Raw genomic sequence first — 19907 nt, 5'->3', positions numbered from 1 at the left:
ACGTTTCAAAAATGCCATGTAAGATAGCCGACGTGCCATGTAAGTATCAAGGATCTCCGTCGACAATGCTAAAACGCATGCGCTTATAATTTTATATTGTACGTGTGCGCGCAAATACACTACCGCGCGTGTGCCTGCGAGTACTTTACCGCACGTGTGCTCGTAAAAATCTCATCGCCGGCTAATGTTACGTGGAAATGAACTTCAAAAACTTCTGGCGGGTAATTGAAAAGTTTTCGGAGGTGCTTCCGTGACATTAGAAACTGAATTTAATCTACAGATGTGCGGTTTCCATTTCGACTCGCTAAAAAAGCTTACAGTCTCACTGATCCCTAATAAAGCAACTTAAATCGAAAGGAATAATGAATTCTGTACGGTTGTGGTGAAGTCTGACGATTTGAAGGACCCCGAAGTTATAATTGAATAATTAAAACTTTGTTTTCGCTCGTCTCCCTCATATTTCGGCGGGGATTAACTTGCGATTAGTGAGATAATGGTCAGGCCGTAAAGCATTTTTCGAAACCGGGACCGGATTTTAAAACAATCATAATGTAAATCCCCCGGTCGTTCTACAATAAGAGAATTCGATTGCACGTTTACACCGGTATATTTGAAGTGCATAAAGACGAAGTTGCTTACGTTGTTAATATGCCCATTTGTGATGTCCGCCTCGGTCCCGTCGGGTGGCAGAGGGGGCTGCGGGGGCACGAACACCCGTTTCACCACCAGCCCTCGTCCTTGAGGAACGGGCAACGATCGTGCCATGTGTGAGAGATCAGAAGAACTGGATACAGATCGGCATTGGGATACCAACGTCTCGTACCGTTTCGCTTGTTCTAATGCCTGCGAAAAAAATTGATCTCACACGGGGAAACGAAAGGGCGCGGGGGGGGGGGGGGGGGGGTGCGAAGGGTCAACGATCACAACTTATTAAAGCGGAGAGTTATTTACGGTAATTGTGTAACCCTAAGGCATTTCGTATTAGTGCTGCGGTTTTGTGGGAATTTTTCTCGGAGAATGCGGCAAAAATAATTTAATAGAATAAGTAGCAACAAAGTGTTGTTTTTCAACTACATCAAAAGGAACAACACTGATGACTCAAAGAATTTTTCCTTCGGTACTTTTGAGTTCAATTTTGCTGCCGCCGGCAGTTCAGGCAGTGAATAATGACTTGTCGTTCTCACTCTGGGAGTTTATCATTTAAGGTATGTTGAGAACGAGGGAGAATACGAAATTTATTTTGATATTATCACACATTTAAAATATTCCACGCCCCCGCGTGAACTGCGCCGTTTCAACGTTAAAGGGCCGGAATTCGGTACGTAATAAAAATGGCACTGCGACTTACCCTAGCAGAGATTATCTCAGCACCCTGTATAACCGCATCGGTCACCGTCGAACATAAATCCGCGTAAATTTCGTCTAATTCCTGAAAAATAAATTGGTGAATCACATAGATAAAATTGGACCAATCGCGAGAGGAGAAAAAATCGACGATATTTTAAACAAAACGAGTCATTTAAATGTAGTAGCGAATGTCCCAAGAAGAGTGAGGGTGATCCTTTTGAGCTCGTTTTCAATTCAATGGGTTGTATCTGATAAGGAAACACTTCCGACAAAATATATCTCCAGGGTGCGATTTATTGGGGTTACTTCACTTTATACATGGAAGACCGAAAGTCCCGCATAAATTCGTTAAAAATTGAAGGAAATATCCTTCGTGAAAATGCTTGAACACGTCAAATGTTGTTTTTAGTTGTGCCCTTTTTTCACGTAACAGACGTACGGCTTACGTGGGTTATCCACGTAACAGATAAATGTACCTCTTCATTTTTTTTTCCTCGTGGGGCCCCATCTGCGTTAAACGTTTTCGACTCCATTGCGAATTTCTGAACGTACTTCACGCAACGTGTCACGTCTAAACGCGACGGTTATTGAATTATGTGCGCAATATGGCAATTGGAGTGGCCCGTTAGATCGCCTGACATCAGCCGCATAGATTTTTTTTTTTTTTTTTTTTTTTTTTTTTTTTTTTTGTTATCTTGAACGTGAGGTGCATTTGAATGAGTTCGACGATACAGAAAAGCTGGAGAACAAAATTACTGAAAACATTCAGCAAATATCTTTTCGGGCGACAAGAAAAATCCCGGAGGAATTCGAACTGCGGCTTGCCCCTCGTCGGAATTTCTCAAAAGATTTAAAAATTTTATAATACACGTGGGGTTCCATAAGAAAAAAAAATACTAAGTACATCTATCTATTTTATGGGAAACCCTGTATCCGAGTCTGTTACGTCAAAAGGCGCACGACTAAAAACAGAATTTGACGTGTTTATGAAAAATATTTCCTTAAATCTTTAACGAATTTGTACGGGATTTTCGGTCCTCTGTGTACATTGGAATCCTACCACTCTAACGTGGAATTTCTCTCTAACCAACTTAGCACGTTAGTTGAATGCAATAAAGTCCGTGACGTGAAACATCAAATGCTTTCGTTCATTTACCCACGTATAAAGATTATTTGCTTTTCTAGATGAAGTGCAGCTGGAATTTTTATTACTTCAATATGAGCTCATTATATAAGTTCGAGTTTTGGTTTCACGAATTTCAGATATCTCGACGATTTCCTTAGGGTGAGAGTACTTCTTGCCCGTTTCGCGCTCTTTGGCGCTCATCAGGCATCCGTACGCGAACATTTTGGTACAAGGCACCGTTCCGAAGGGAGCCCACAGGAACAAGGCCTAGTGGCCTTACCCGTAGTTAACTACATAGTTTTTGTCGATGATTTCTTGAGAGAGTTGCCTTAGAATTGAAAGAGCCCTGTAACTTGACTGCCACAGAATGTTACAATTTCATATCGAGGAACCGATCCGTCTGATGAACTATTTGATCCCCGAAGTGGACAACGGGCGATGTGGCTGGCCTATGAGCGTCTGATGAGGGCCGAGGAGTACGAAACTGGGGGGTCATCTTCTGTGGTGCAGTGTTCGTTAGGCCATGAAATAATATGGGAATTTGGGCGTTAAAAAACTTTATTTAACAGTTTTCGCTAAACTTTTTTCGCGGAGGTCAATGGCGCTTTTTTACTAAAATTAATAATATTAATCATTATTATTAGCATAAATTATCATAATAATTATAGCTAAAATAATTAATTAAAAAAAACAATAACGGAAATCCCAAAAAAACGAATCGAGTTTGCGGCGCTTGAAAAGTGAAGAGTTTGTATGTGTTAGGCACATTCTGTACAGGGTGAGTCAACGAAATTGCGAAGAAACTAAATGAATTTCGTTTTAAATTTAATTTCAAACTGGACATGTTAGGTAATACGGATATGAAATACGCATATTTTAAGGATATTCAAAGACCTTCGGGACTGCTCAAAAAAGCGTGGCTTTCAAAAGCTGCATTTTTTAAACGGCGCACTCTGTATCTGAGCGGCCTGTCGTATTTTTATCATAATTATAAATATTTTTCGTGTGTCGTTGAACGTGTCTAATTTTTGTGGTTTAGGAGATATCGAGTCTTTTTTCAAAATAATCGTCGTTTTCAAGTACTTATCTATTGACGCATAGCACTTTTAATTCTTATGGGGCAGCGTTCATGGTTGATATAAAATTCACAGGGTGTCTGCTATTTAGGTAGCAACATAAGAAAATGGAAATTTTTGAAAAAGGCACTTTTTAAAAATAAAACTTCCTATACATTTACGGTCGCCTAAAAGTACTTGGAAAAACGTCAAATTTTATTAAATGTGCACGTTCTTTATCCATCGTTAATAGTTTTTGAAGACATTTAAAGTTTTAATCAATTCTGCGCAATGACGGAAACAATAGTATTTTCAATCAAGCAGCTATGAAACAAATGCCACTTCCAATGTGGTAAAATAGAAGTTTCCTTATCGCACGACCGAACTTGTCATTTAATAAATAATGAATATAATAGAGTTTTTGAGCGATCCTTGAAGCCTCTAACTGTTTTTAGACCGTGCACGTTTGATAATCACATCACGTAACATATTCCGCTTGAGAGTAAACTTTAAAGGAAATTCGTTATGTTACTTTGTAATTTCGTCGACTTACACTGTAAAAAATGCCTCGAAAACGAAAAATGTGCTCTAGAAAAAAACCACAATTCGCTTTAACTGGACAAGTTTTCACACGATACAACTGACACTTCATCGATTCATTGAGAATTTTGCAGCAGCCCACTTTTTCTTCGACTTTCACTTTAAATCGAATTAACGCAGAAACTGCTTGAAATTTCATCATAATTTAGAATTAACAAAAAATACTTATAATTACGGGCGGAATTAGCGTCCGTGACGACATACCTGGGTGTTCCCCGTTTTGAAAAAAGTATTTTCGCCACGCCGCGGTTTGCCGGACCACCCTGTAACGACATATAAATAAAAAAAGTTGAAATTCACGAAAAGCCCATCGACTATTATGTTAAAGTTTCTTAAGGTGGTGGACCATCTTACGTGCGCCACTCTACGCACGCGCAAAAGTGTTTTTGGCAATTTCGCACTACTCCAACCTGAACTGGAAAGCCATCGAGCCTCTTCGTTGCACCTATCACGTTAACGAATCATCAAATTGTCCTGTAAAATTACATAAGAAGGCAGCAGGAGACATGCAGTTTGTACGTGGAAAAATGCCGGTTTCCATGTTCATAACGCGTTTTTACACGTTTACGAACATAAATTATTCACCTTCTTGGCCTTCCAGAGGCCAAACCAACCGGGCTGTCCGTTAACAATGAGAAAATCATGCTCACATTCAATATTTTATGTCGAATCCACGGACACATGTGATCGCCAATAAGCTTGAAAATTTAATCAATCGCGTATATTGGTTAATAAGGGCCGTCCACATAGAAATGGACAAGGTTTGGTTTATAGCCGGATCAATTTCCGCTTGGGGTGGTCTCAATGGCCCTCCGAATTATTACTCAAATCAAGTAAAGCAAATGTGTTAAAATGATCCGATTCGGCAATAAAGCGGGTCGGAAATGGGAGGCATTCAGACGGTAATGGTCAGTGATTGGGAAAAAATAGTTGATTTTTTTCTTCCAAGTGGTTAAAGTGCAATTTTACTGCGGATCGGATGACAAACTTCACGGATCGTAAATAACAAACTTATCAAACGCGATGTATTTAGAGATTAAAACGGAAATATATATTTCAGACTTTCCCGAAAGTGAGACCTGATCTCGCCTCTAAATGGGTGGAAAGTACGTGTCCACGTCACGTTTTAATTTATTTTATTACACTTAGTTAACTTAGTTAGGGCTAAAGTTGCCCTTCCGAAGTGATGGTTTCGGAAATAGGGCGGAATTTCTTGTTACAAATTGCCCCTACGAGATATGTTTTGTCGGAAGGGCTCTCCGTCACTTACGAAAATCCAAGTGTTGTCGCCTTTGATCTCGTAACGGATATATAGATTAATCGTGTTATTCGTGCACTTGAGCTAATTTCAGTGGCGAACGTGTTCCTACCTGTAACAAGGATGGTAAAGTGGTGTTTCCAAACTCCTCCATCATGCCGTTGGTCGCGTGGAGCTGCTGCACATATGCGTTATGCGCGTTAAAGTACGAGCTCAAGCTCTCAGTCGTGGGATTGGCCAGGTAAGTCAGGTAAGCACTCTTATACTCCTGCCGCGTCTGAAAGAAATTTTTTGTTTGTTTTTTTTTTAAATCAGTTTCGTCAATAGAAAAGTGAGGTATTGGTCGATGGAAGGCTTTCAATTATTTAGAATAAAACCATTAATATTTTAACTACCCTTCCATAAGCTGCCATTTAACTGGAAACGAAACGTACTTTTGCTTTTAAATTTGTAATTTTTTTTAATGGAAGCGGCTATTGAAAGTTCACACTTACTTTAATGGAGGAATTTAATTACGTAGTTAACGTATGTTTTAAAGCAAGTTTATAGTTGGAAAAATATTTTCTGGACCATGCATTACCCGACTGTTAAAAGATGTTTTTCCTTTTTATTTTATTACTGTTAATTACATTAACGAAAAGGAAAACGTCCGCACTTGTTATACAGGGCGACACTTTGAAGGCAAAGGGCCTTTGGTACTTCTCCAACTATCAACCGTACGAAAATCCGGCAGAGCACGTCAAATTAGTCGTCGCGGGGGTCAACTTTTGAAGCATTTGCTGTTGTGTTGAATTCAACCCCCCGAGGCCCGGGGTGCTCGCTCCTAAAGTTGAAAATGGCAACCTCCGGTTCGTATGTCATTTTCGATATCCCTATGGAGTTCTGGATACACAACATCCATTTTTTTCTGGAATAATTGTCTAATTCAACTGTAGCTCCACAATTTGATGAAACTTCTAAAACCGATTTCAATGTAAGTAATAATGTCAAATTGCAGTACGTATGCAAGCTTTCGGGGGATTTCATTATGACGCCCACTTCCTCAACAGTATGATGAAACTAGCGAAAATTAAAATTCCCCACTTTCATTACTTCATAAACTATTGGAAATTACTTCCGTTGTTTTCCAAGTACGAGTACGATCGACGTTGAAATTCTTCACGGAAGTGTTGAAATGTCCGAGGCGAAATAGCCCCATATTCTTGAACGGGTCGTTCTATCGAGTTTGATTAAACGCTGCTAATTTCAAGCGGCCCTATAGAAAGAAGTCAAGTGATCTCAGATCTGAAGACCTAGGTGGCCGTTCAATAGGTTGTCTCCACCGGTCCACTTTCTAGCCTAGCGAGGCGCTGCGCTGTCTCGTTGGAAGAGCAGCAAATGTTCATCTAAAGTTAAATTTCCATTGGAGTTCATTTAGTTTTCCATTTCGTGAATTATAAATGGCAGGCTCTATAGCTGTGTGTCACATCCCAGCATTAACTGCAAGATTTAAATTTTCATGTATGAAAAGAGGACCTACTGACCTGGGTCCCTAAATCGGACGCCACTTGATTTATTTATATGGGGCTATTTGAAATCGGTAACGTTTAAAATTCGACCAGACCCAGTGGAACGACTTAACAAAGGATTATTCGAGAACGTAGGGCTATTCCACGTCACGCGTTTCAAAATATTCACGAAGCTTGAACATGGGTTGTGCTTGTGTTTAGAAAATAATGGAAATTATTTTCAATAATTCATCGAGCAATGGAAATAGGATACTTCAATTTTCCACTAGCTTCATCAGACATTTTGGAAAGTGGACGCGATAATGGCGGTCCGCTGAAACTCGAATGCGTATGGCAGTTTGAAATTGACGATGCAAATTATATCGGAATTGGTTTTAAGCCTTTCGTCGGATCGTGAAGTGAATTACTTAAATTTTGGCAAAAACACTCTTTTTTTTGCAAAAAAAAAAATAATGGTATTCGCGTAGGACTTCATAAGACTATCAAAAGTGGCGTAAAAGTAGGGGGCTTCCGTTTAGAGTTTCAGGGGTAGGCACCCCGGGATTCAGGAAGTCGAACGTAAGACAAATCCCTCAGAAGTTGAACCTTTAGGGCTTCATTTGAGCGTTTTTTTTTTGGCGAATTTTCGTATTGTCAGCAGTTAGGGAAATTTTAAATTCTGTTTGCTCTCAAATTCTCACGCTACACATGCACAGAGAAAAAGTCTAATCACATGCAGTTAACCCATGTTTCAAAGAAGGTCTGCCCCTGGGAAAATATTTTGTGGGTCACCCATTCCTAGGTTGTGAAAAGGCCATTATTTATGCTATTAAACAATTAGGGGGATTTTCCGTGTTCTCGCACTATCCATAAGAATCGCATTATTTCGGTGCAAAATTTCCTAAAATATTCATCCGTTACATGCCATATTTTCAATAAGCACAAGAAAATGCAGTGACGGCGCCCGTTCCTTTGATAACGTCCTAATTTATTACCCAGATACCTATTTGTTGAAATTTGGGAATCTTTGTGTTGATTTATCATTTAAATGAGAGACTTTTATCGTCTTTATTTATATACGTAGCTTGTTACCGCGCAATAAATGGCCTTCTTCCCCAAGTTGGAAATCTGGCTTCCCTAATTAAGACAAACAAACAGAAATGAAACAAACCATAAAACAAAACGAGGTTTTTCCGAGCTTAGTTGCTACATTCTAGGCCATATTTCTTGAGATGTTTTAATATAGCTGCGTTTATTTCTTAATAGTAGGTGAACTTTCCATTGCATACGAACGTTGAGAAAACTGCTTCCTTCGCCAATTGTTGTCCCCACACACAGGGCGGTCCACGTGGGGCGGTCCACTACCCCGTTCCAGACACCCTAAGATTTCGAACAAATAGTTCAATGTAAAAGTTATTAAGTTTTGATCAATTTTCACTTTTGTATATTTTCAAAGATACAGGGTGGTCTGGAAAACCGTAACGTGACAATTTTTTTTTTTTTTAAATTCATTGTCAAATATTTTGTTAGGGACACCAATTCTGGTTGTAACTGTAAGTTTTTTCGTTTTTACGAAAATATGAAAGATTTTCAGCAGTTTTTGAGTTGATTCAATTTAAAGTACAGATCGAAGGAAAAATACATGTTAGAGAATTCTCAACAAATTCACATACTATTACGTCCGAAAATCTCTTCAGTTAAAGACCGGGGGTCAGTCTGCTAGGCTAAATTTTTAATTTTCGAGAAATTCCACACGGAGCTTGAGTGGAAATATCAAAACCTTTCGCATTTCGAGTGCTCCAAGCGCGAATTTGTTAATGGCACACCCTGAATATGAATTCTTCTTCGAATTCAGTTTCGAATGATATATCCATCTAAACTCAGGAGATTTTACTTACTGCTTACATACTTAGCTTCATAATAATATTACTAATCATAATTTTCTTCTATTTCAGCTACTAATTACATCTTTATCATCAAATTAACTTACGTGCAATTATAGAACTCTAACGTATAGCAATTGTTATGAACAAAAATGAAAGCTTATTATAACACATCGTCTACAGGGCTGTCTCTATTTCCACTGGTTTCCTCGTCGAACTTAACATTACTGAATCAACTGAGTACGTAAGCACCAAGTATACTGCGCGACATAGAGAAAGAACACCCAGTAAAATTGATTTTATTTAAATAATTTCTGGTGCATTTATTTTATTTCGTCGCGTATTTACGCTATTGACGTGATCATGAAATTTCTTCACAAATACTCAATGGGTAGTTAAACAGAAGGCGTGCCGTGTATGTGTGATCTCGAAGAATCTCTTAAACGACAGGGACGGCGTAACGGAAAATTAAAAATAATGCATGGCCGTTATGGAAATAACGTACTTAGGTTGACTATAAAGCTCGGCTACGCCGCTATTCACAAAGTTCAATCCCGCACGTTATTTACCCATTACTGGCCTTGTAACGTTAACAACGACATCCGCTTTGAAATTATGAGACTTTAAAAATTAGTTAAAAAATACCTTGAACCGGTCGGGATAGAGCAGTTTATTACGGATTTTTCCGTTGCGGTTTCAAGCTCGCGAACTGCAGCAGCTTTTAAATTCAAATTTTTCTGAAAGCCAGATTTCCATCTTTCCATTCAATGCGCTAATAGAAGCTTTCATTAATAGATATTGCGTAAAATCGTGTGAAAATTGCATAAATCTCGCGATAAACCAATAATATGCATTTTAGATTAAATAAATCACCATATGGGAATTTATGCAGTATCGCAGGGTATAACGGGATGACTGAAGTGGGGGGTAAGTTAGTCAAAACTTTATCGTCGCTTAAGGTTACTAAAGTTTACCTTAGCCAGTTTCTCCTCTGTTTTAGCAATTATAGTCTCATAGCTCTCCCTGTGCGTAAACACTTTCCTGGATTGAATTTTCCTGAAAAATGATCTCTCCAGCATAGGCCTGGACACTTGCCTCCCCAGGATCGACGCAATATCACCCATGGCCTGAAAAAGTGTCATTACCTTAGAAGACACTTTTCTTTCATTTGAGAAGAAAATAACGTCGTGAATTTTCTTTAGAGGCAAAACCGCCTCATTTGGCTAGCCTGAAAATCTTTATTTAACTCGATCAGAGCTTTTAAAATCTCTCGACGCAGCTTTATAAAAAAAAAATGTAATTTCGGCCTCGAGGTAATCGAAAATTGACAAAACGTCCGGACGTAACTCTCATTTTCAAGTAAAATGAATTGAGCAGGACTGCACATAGTTTTGTATATGCTTATCGCATTTGCAGTCGGCAAACGGCTCACAGCTACATTGAACTGAAAGAGCTGGGTTGCCCTTTAAATAGAATCATCAAGAGAGAATTAATCGTCCATATTTGAGTGTAACCTCTATATTTCAACGCTGATGGCCTTAATTTGGTTTAGCTTGTAATCTGGCTGCAGCTCTGAGTGAGATAAGGGTTGCTATTACCTGAGAATCGATCTCGACTTCCTGTAGAAGGGCCTCCCAGGTATGAAATAATGAGCTGGGGCACGCTGGCCTGAAGGAGAAAAATATCGTGTCAGATAAGAGATACTTGAGGATTTCTTGGAGAGAAACGATATTTATGGCATAGGCGTAACAAAACTAATCCAGAAAATGCCTCGGGAACTTCCAGTTAGCCCCTAAACCTGACACTATTCAGACGGATGCGGGACGGGAGTTTTCCAACAAATTTTTATTTCGCATTTGGATAGTTTGAATCGTAAGGGAGACGCGGAACGCCTATGTGGCTAAATTCCCGAAAGTTGAGAATTTTTATAGGTTTTGCCAGATATCTCAGGAAAACTAATGGGGATATCTGAACCGGGGGAAATTTTTATATTTCTCCAGATAGTCGGCGATGCAGAACCGTTCAAATTTAATACGGGTTAATGCACAAACCGTATTTCCGAGAGTGGAAACCTGAAATTTGGATATATTCTATCTGTCTGCGGCCAATTGTGCATTCTCTTGTTAATTCTTTTTGAAGAAGTTCGATTTCATTTGGAAGACGAATTTTTACATAAACTATTTATCATTCCTTCCGAGTAATTACCCACTAAATGGGGACTCGCGGTAACAAATACGTAGATTATCCAGATTAAAATGAATTTTGCGTGACTTTTTCACCGGAATCGACGGAGTTCGTGCTAATGAAATGAGTATATGTTGGAAATTCCTAATGTGAAAATACGTCCTGGTCGTTTAAATGAAAGTACTTTTTAATTAAAGTGTAATTGATACCAATAATTAATTGGTCCCCGGAAACTATCTGTCTCTACCTCACCTTTCCTTGCGTAGTTCGTTGTTTCGTTTACGGAAGTTAGAAACCATCATTTGCATTTCCTCGGCATGTTGTTCGTACATCTGGCTCAGCTGCTGTGTGAAATCTGAAACTGGATATATGAAATATTAAATCAGAGATGTATTGATAGATCCAAAGATTCGTTGCGCTAAAATCCTTTTTTATTTCTAGAGATGTAGCAACGCATTATATCATTACCCCCGTTGATATGAGCGTGCATCGATGAATCTGTTACTCATAATCAGGAAACGAAGCAAATATACACTTTTTTTAGCATAAAACCACGTTTTCCATACGTGATTATTAATTAGGTGCACGATGTTCATAGAACAGCAAGTTTAATTAATTTTTAGACCAAGTAACGCTCTCACTATTGCGATCGACCTTGCCCGTTTCATGGATTATTAAAATTAATTAGGTAAGAGTGGCATTTGGAAAAGCGTTTTATCGATACCCAAGGGGAATTGGTTATTATGGATGTTGAAGGTCAAATAGCGCGGATGGTATTGCTTGGAGTTGAATGGATAATGATGAATTCCATTTCGGCCCCGTTCAATTGACTCCAGAACTGAGCTTAACAGTTAATACTGCACTTATGTAATTAAATAATGATACAGGTATTGCCAGTCCACATCGGAACGTAGAAATTGTGAATGCGGGAGAAGGACCGCATTAGTTGCGATGTGCCCCCGAGGAAGACCGACGACGAAATGAGCGGGATCGGGCCGGCGTTACCACATCTCTCGCCGTTTCCGAATTTTCGCTGATAACCGATGATTAAGAAGATCGTTTTGAGCAAAAAATTTCCTGGCAACAGGAGTCGTAAACGCAACCGTTTCCCCGGAAAACCAAACATCTTTTTAGAATTGGCAACGTCGCGTCGCGGTTATTTCATTTTGACGCCTCCCTAAGTAGTTGCATAAACTGGGCATGTCTTTTTCCATGGGTTGATTTGGGTGTGATACCTACGTACTGCTGATCCAATGCTTTATCGATTCGCCCATAACGTTAACTCGGGCGATCCTTTAAAGGATCTGGTTTTCAGGGTTCGGTGCGGCGTTGCCGCTTAAGTTTACTTTAGCCACTTAAGTTGTATTACTAGTTATTGATTAAGTTTCGAACTGGTTTTATCCACGTTATTGTCGGGCGGTTATAACTTTTTTTGTTATGCGTCAAAAATCAAAATCTGTCAGGAATTTTTTTCAAAATTTTATTAAAATTTTTGGCTTATCATAGCTTTTCGGTTGCCAATTTTAATATTTTCTTTGAGAAAACTATAAGGCTTCGGACCTTCGTTATAAAAAAAAACATTTTTGTTCAAAATGATGTTATTAATCGTGGGTTAAATGCGCGAATGTTATTTCTCTAACACACTGCATGCATTATTGTACACTTCCCCATTATAGCATAACTTAGCGTAACATAGCGTAACATACGTTACTGATCGATATGTCGATCTGGATTCGTTGATATTTGTTTGTGATTTTTTTTGTTAGGCCCAAGACTGAGCCGGCAACAGTTACTGCAGATTCCAGGTGAATTGGTGAACGGGACAGGACGCTTTGCTTATCATTTAAAAGTACATCGGAAAATAAATACATTGGCCAGTGCAGGTGATGCGCGTAAGGAATTCCGATTTTAACGCGCAGCGTTATTGTATTTTTACTTTTTGTTTATTTATTTACATTGCTGCTCTTTGCTCGGATACTTCAAAAATGTCCATCGCCACAAAGACAGCTAAATCGATACTAATCTAAATATCGAACACCGGCCAAACTGACTCCGCCCACTTTAACCGGTAGCCTCGCAACGCACTTCGTCGGTCTTTGTCAGGGGCACATTGAAACGTGCGCGATCCTTCTCCCACTCACACAATTTCTATGTTCCGACTTGAACTGGTGATACCTGTATATATTTATTTCGCTACGTGATACATTTCCCCTTCTTTGCGAGGGCGTGCGAGAAGTAAAAATAAACGTGTGTAAATTATCCATTTCGTACACTATTATTTTCATGTCAGGTTGGGTTAATTCAGGTTAGTTTCCGGTGAAGAATCATTAAATCTACACAGACCGGTGTTAGAAACTTGCGGGCGAATCGTCTTTGGAGGTCTCTTCCGAAAAGGAGGCAGATTAAAATTGATACGTCCTGTACAATCTGTAAACTTTGTGAGATGTTTCCAATTTCGGTAAGTTGACATCAGGGACGTCCCACAAAAAGGGAGTGAAATGGGGGCTTGATCTATTTTAAAAAACTGACTCCGTAGGATTGCGCATGCTCTTTAAGCCAGTTGGTGTAAACTTCTAAGAGGAATATGCGCTTCGAGTTTGAATTAAATATCTCAAAAACTCGAAGAGCTAACATGTGGTTTTCAGAACAACATCTCCTTACACGGTTGTCCGGTTGCCTTGCGGTTTTCTACCACTCTCTGAGAGGTCGCACATTAAAACTCGGGCACCTTGTATAATCCACTAACTTTTAGATTTTAACGTGTGCAAAATTTCCCAAAACTAATTTTAAAGTTAGTTGAACCACATGCGATGTAGAGTAATCCCCCAGTTGATTTAACAGCATTTACTCTGGAAGCAACTAAAAACTTTTAATCGTATGATTTTTATTTAGTGCTTGTTGGGAAGTTAATAATCTCACGAGACGACGACATGCCGAAACTTCGCAATACGGATAACCTACTGAAATTCAGAGAAACAATGAACTCGAACTAGCAGGGAAAGTTAATTCGTCATCTAGAAGTACCAAATAATATTTCAACCAGATTAAGACGGAAACTCAGCCAGATTCGATCAGCGCGGACTTCTGGTTCTTTTTCCTTAAACACGCCGGTTATACCGGGTGTAACAAATCACCATCAAGATATTTCAGGGGGCGATAGTACTCTGCGTAATAATTGAAAACGACGCTGTTAGGCTGATGGCAAAAGGCGCGCCATTTTTTATGTGCGCGGTAGTAAATTTTCGCATTTCCTCCCCCATATTTTGCGTTTTCGCACATGTCCCTTGAGTTTTAGTAGATTTCGTGCACCTATTCTGCGTGCGATCCGCTAAAGCGAAACGTCAAAATCGTCAACGGCCACCCACAGGGCGGTGTCTCTCAGGGTCGTGCAGCATTTCATGTTTTCTATCATTCTTCGGAACGCCCCGCGTGAATTCTGGCACCGAATTAAAGTTCCTTCTTCAATTCTTCAGCTTTTTGGTTCCTTCCAGTGGTTCCGCATCTCTCGCCGTTTTCGTCGAATTTGAAAAAATATCTCTCAGCGTGAAGCGAGAAGGCGGAGCCTACGCGTTCCGGTTGGTAATCTGGATTGCCGCAGCTGAGCTTCGGCCGTTTAACTAATTTGGTTTTTGCCGTTGTGCATTTTCAGAAATTTAACTCGAGACGTACGTGAGAAAATCGCAAATTATGAAAGGATTTGAAGAGAAAAGAAAAAAAAATTGAACCGAGGAAAAATTTTGAACCTTCGCCACCCTGTATGTCGAAGGTGGGGCGTTTGCCATCGACGGCCTATTAGCACCTTCCCAGTTATTTTTCGGGGAAGTGACGGTCTCGAAGGTATCTCCACGGCGATATGCTACGCCCCGTGTCCTTAAAGGAACGATGCTATTCCTAGTATTCCTTCCCATGGCTCTCCGCACCTATCTTGTCGATTCATTCATCAAATTAAAAATCTAAATTTGCCTTGGCTCGCATTATTTGCATATTTCCATGATCTATTGACTTTAGGGCTGCGAGCAAATATGTAGCTAAATTTCCCGTACTACGTTAAATTTCGCCCCTGGCACCGTTCCAGAACGACTACTTGTTGAGTTTATATCATCACGGGTCACGTTGAGGGCCACATAACACGGTTTTTGGTCACGAAGAACATCTCGTGATGGGATATTTATTAATATACGGTTTAGAGGCTCTTCGGAACCAAATAAGACAAATTAGGGAGGCGCTCCGAACCGTTAAAATATCATGTATTAAACATGATAAATTAAGGTTGTGCAAGTGATGGGAACTCATGTGCAAAGGCTTTTGTGGGTCCGGATAGTTAAAGTAAACTTGGCAGTTATGGGGTTTTGTCGAAATTTACATTTACAACAAGAAGTTTAGAATGTTGGTGTGAGCTGTGCCATTCTGCTTCGGGATACAGCGAAATGTTTTGATTGAGGGGTTGTTCAGCTCGATAGAGTAATTCGCATTTTGTCTAAATTAATATTCACGTTCGGCGATTTCCTCGACAAGTGAATTTTTGGCCACGTCTCGCACCACCCTCGATCATCTTCCCTTGGGTTGAATTCTTTTAAAAATGTATTTTTAATTGTTTATTTATTTATTTTTTAATATTATTTAAAATAAAAGGGAAAACTGAAGGAAATAACGTATTGACGGTTTTCCTTAAACGCATTTGAAATTTCGAAGTTTGATTGAGGAGGCTGCGGCCGCAACAGCTTTTACCGCGAGCACAGAACTGACGGGGTCACTCACACTGACTGGCAGTATGGTAATGAGAACCTTCAACGTGAGGATGTATAAGTTTTAACTCAAGCGACATTTTAACCGCACCTCATCAGTTTAAAACTTTAAATTGCTTCTCGCCCACCAGTTCTACGTTCGCGACCATCCCCCATCGGGAGGTCATCTCAATTCGGCGTTCGCACCCTCGAACCCATACTCCTTTCGCCCTCCTCCCAATTTTGGAGAGAATCAGTTCCTCTTTGGGACGCTCAATTCTCGCAGGGTCCACATCAGGAGGTCCGCAAAGTAAATTAGAAAATTTACAGGGTGGCGCTCATCGAAGGGCCACGTTTGATTTTGCTGCCCAAAACCGTTTTGCGGCACGCCGCTGATATTTTTTTTTAGCTTTATTTGCTTGACAGATTCATTACTGAAAATTAATGTCTTCAAGAGAAATAGGCGGAACGTGCCCGTGGCATGAATTTAATCAATGTGTCGTCATAAGCCCCCTGTCTATGACAGTCCGTTGATTAAGTTTTGTCTATTTTCAAAGCAGTCGCAGAAGACTAACTTTACCGCACTCAGTGTTGGACTTCACCGTACACGCTACCGCAGAGTTGTCCCTCCCACATCTCAATCGGTACGGTAAAGGCAGTTTTTCGCACGGGAGTGAAAGCATCATTAATTGGCCGCTGAATTTTGCGGCAGTTGAGCGAAGTCGCGGGCTTAATAATCAATTTGATCTCTGATGTTGGAAAAGAACTCGTAAAATGAGCACGTTGTAAAAGATGCGGTGGCAAGACTAGAAACCTGGGCAGGTTGATAAAGGAGTTCTTACGTGCGTGTACGTAATAATAACCGCAATAAATTATCTGATAAGTGCAGTGAAAATTGTCGACGATTTATGGGTGGTCTTCGCAAGTGCAAATTAAGATGAAAAAGAGCGCGATTGCACGCAGCATACGTGTGCTGGTTCTGGTTTAAGTCGCAAGAACTGCCGGAAATTATAGGTTCATTTTCGTAGTTAGAGTCATCTTTAAGAAGAGAATTCGAACACATTTTGGGGAAAAATACCTATCTGAAAATTTTCGAAAATTTTGCTGCGCGTCAAAGCGCCGGCAGATAAAACGGAGGGCCATAAAGAGCTCATTACTGGCGGTTAAGCGTAGTTTAAACCAAACCGAAGCTTAAATATTGCGGGTGGTTTTGTGCGACTGGCGTTCGAATCATTGGCAGTGGAACATACTGCTTCATTTTTAACATCGTTAAATAAGCTAAAAAAAAATTCCGAAAAATTCTGGCCGCCAAAGCGACATTAGGCACAACGGGGGACCGTAAAAAGTTCCTCATTGACCGTTAAATGTAATCGTGAAATTTTCACCACAACTTCAGCATGAAATTTGACGAGTGTCCGAAATTCCCCATGTTCACAGAAATAATTCATTAATACGTAATTTTAACCCAGTTTGAATAAGACTGAAATTGCAGGTAGTTCTAAACAAACAATCTAAACAGTTCTGGTAGTGGAACATATTGCATGTTCAATGCCCGCGATCCGGAAGTTTATCATAACAGTTAACGTAGACCTGGGAGAAATGGCCTTAACAGACACTTGATAAAATAAACACTAATATAATATAAACTCTATTAAAGTGGTTACGAACCTCAGAATTCATTATAGCTTATGTTGGTACAGCCGGTTAGACTTAATTGAATTAAGATCAATCTACTTCAGAGATTTTGAAGTGGAGCGTACTTTCACGTTTGAGTCTTTTTCATTCAATTTCCAAAACTGGATATTTACATTTTAGATTGCACTGCCTGCAGTGCCCACATTGTTGCACCAGCACTACCTACAGGAAATTGGGTTTTTGAATAGGGCTGTTTCTATTCAGCGGGGGCCTATAGCCGAGGCTTTTTGTACGGGCAATAAGGAATTAATTGTTAGCTTTAAAGGGCTAAATCCCGGGCCTAATCAAATGTCGGAACTTTTAAAAAATATAAATCAATTCGACTCCAATGCAGTAATATTCGGTTCCGTATAATCAATCACCTTCGGGAATATCGACAGTAATGCGTTTCGTTTGATCGACTGTGAGGTCCAATTTGTCGGGGGCTTTTTGTGTGATTTTTCCTGCACACATTAAAAGTAAAAACTTCATATTTTCGTTTCATTCGAACGATTGTAAATAAAAAATAAAATTTCCCGTTTATCTTATTTTTTTTTTCATGATGGAGCAGAGCTCGCAGAAAGAGCTTTGGGCTGTATCTGGGAAAAATTGTTGATCTTTCACAATGCGAAATAATATTTATTTGGTGAATCGTGTATTTTCATGCATTGCCAATTAATTTTCAAAATTCAAAATGAATTATAATCCCGCCACGATTCGTCGTTTACCATTTTTAAGGAGAAGCCGAAATTCCGGCGCATCGGGGATTTTCGGGAGTATCGGCAGCGCCGCCGTTTTGAAAACTCGTTCTTGTAAAGCTTTAAATTGCGCCTAATTTAACCGTCAGTCTTGAAGTCACGAACGCTATCACATTATCACGTGGCCGCGTTGAAACTTTAAATTCAAGTCCTACAGAAACTTGACATTTAAAGCCTACTAAATAATTTGGCGGCCGATATGCATAGACGAGTTTTATTGGTTCGATTCGGTGGGGGTAGGCATGTATTTCCGGGATGTTCGAGTCGTTTATTACGAATAGAGGGTAACAGAGCACATGCTTCATCGCGTTCTATGACATTTGTTGCGCTATAGCATTATCGCGCATTTACAAATCGATGTAAAATATTCGCGAAGGGTCGTAAGTAAATTAATATAAAATCGCCGAACAGCCCTCAGTACCCATGACAATATACACAAATTAAGTTGCGAGTTCTGTCAAATAAAACAGCTGATCATGCAGGGAAGCTTCATACTCCCGAGCAGTATTGGTTGTTAAAGTTCTCACGTGTGCAACCACAGTGTCGTACTTGCTTTAGCGATTAATTAAACGAGATTGCAAAGCATGCGGTGCATGAGCGACAATCTCCCAGCAACCAATCTCGTATGCATGATCAGCCATATTAATAAATTTGGCGCACAAAAGGCTTATAGCTATATTTTTCAGAATCACTTTAAATATAGAAATGTCACTTTTGAGGTGTCAAAGTCATGTGTCAAACATGACTTCGACGTGCAAAAAAACTCTAACTCTTGCAGATGTGACAAAGTCATATGTCAAACATGATTTTGACATGTCAAAAAAACTGCAAATCGATATGAACACTAACGCTCATATATAGAGCGCCTAATTATAATTTAAAATAAGCATGTTTCCAAAAAAATATCTTTTTCGAAATAACGAAATATATAACATTACTTGTTTGTCCAAATATTGTAAGGGCCCAAATATATTTTCAATATATTTAGCTTATGTCCTTTTTTGAGATGATTCTGTTGTTCGTAGAGTTCGTATATAGAGTTACCAATTCGGTTACTTATTTTATCGTGTTGCTACTCATAGAATTAGCTGAAAATATTTCAAGATTCCAAGAGGTGTTCATTTATTAAATCAGTTAAAAAAAAATTGAAAATTTCGAAAGTAGGGGAAGGCAGGGTAAAATTGCAAGGGATTTAAATTAAAATAAATCAGTAATATCAAGGGTGGTTTCTAACTTCAAAAGTAGAAGAACCTTAGGCGAACTTCCGAATTGTAGTCGAAAATAAAAAAATGATAAAGTGATGGACAGAAGAATGAAAATGTTATCTATCCAAGATCCGCTTAGGAGTGCAAATCACATACAACAAGAGTTATGTGTTTCAGTATCACTGAGTACCATGAAACGAAGATTAAGAACCGCTGGTTTATATGGGAGAAAATTGGCAAAAACGCTTTTCATCTGAAAGAAAAATACAAAGGCGAGATTACGTTTTGCGAAAGACCATGTAAACTGATTATATGAAAAATGGGAAACTGTCCTTTTCTCAGATGAAAGTCTATTTAAACCGTTCAAATCCGACAAAATTTGTTGGGCTAGAAGACCAATTAATCAACGGTTTATTCCGAAATATACTAAATCGACGGTTAAACATGGAGGGGGCGACATTATAGTTTGGGGGTGTTTCGGAGTGTAGTTTGGGATGAGTCCGCTGGTGAAAACTGATGGTATTCTGGACCGATGGTTTATAAAGGCATTAGACGTTTATGTTCATTTATTTATTATTTTTATAGGGATTTGCAGTTCATCAAAGA

General features: G+C 39.3%; 1 protein-coding gene across 14 annotated transcripts in view; it reads right to left on the bottom strand.

Annotated features, from left to right (window-relative positions):
- Nucleotides 1–19907, bottom strand: part of Stacl (Stac-like) — a 129377-nt gene that overhangs the window by 59941 nt on the left and 49529 nt on the right. For all 14 annotated transcript variants that reach the window (XR_010732745.1, XM_066289611.1, XM_066289610.1 and 11 more), the window contains exons 3-8: nt 11193–11301; nt 10355–10424; nt 9731–9883; nt 5499–5663; nt 1349–1429; nt 640–843 (exon numbers count right to left, since the gene is read on the bottom strand). Coding sequence is in view for 13 of the 14 variants with exons in the window: in XM_066289611.1 (XP_066145708.1) it covers nt 640–843; nt 1349–1429; nt 5499–5663; nt 9731–9883; nt 10355–10424; nt 11193–11301 (782 nt within the window). In the remaining variant the exon portion in view is untranslated. The remainder of the gene's footprint in view (nt 1–639; nt 844–1348; nt 1430–5498; nt 5664–9730; nt 9884–10354; nt 10425–11192; nt 11302–19907) is intronic.

The sequence above is a fragment of the Euwallacea fornicatus genome, chromosome 13 (genome assembly GCF_040115645.1).
Source record: "Euwallacea fornicatus isolate EFF26 chromosome 13, ASM4011564v1, whole genome shotgun sequence".
NCBI lineage: Eukaryota > Metazoa > Arthropoda > Insecta > Coleoptera > Curculionidae > Euwallacea > Euwallacea fornicatus.
This window is presented reverse-complemented; position numbering and strand designations above follow the sequence as displayed.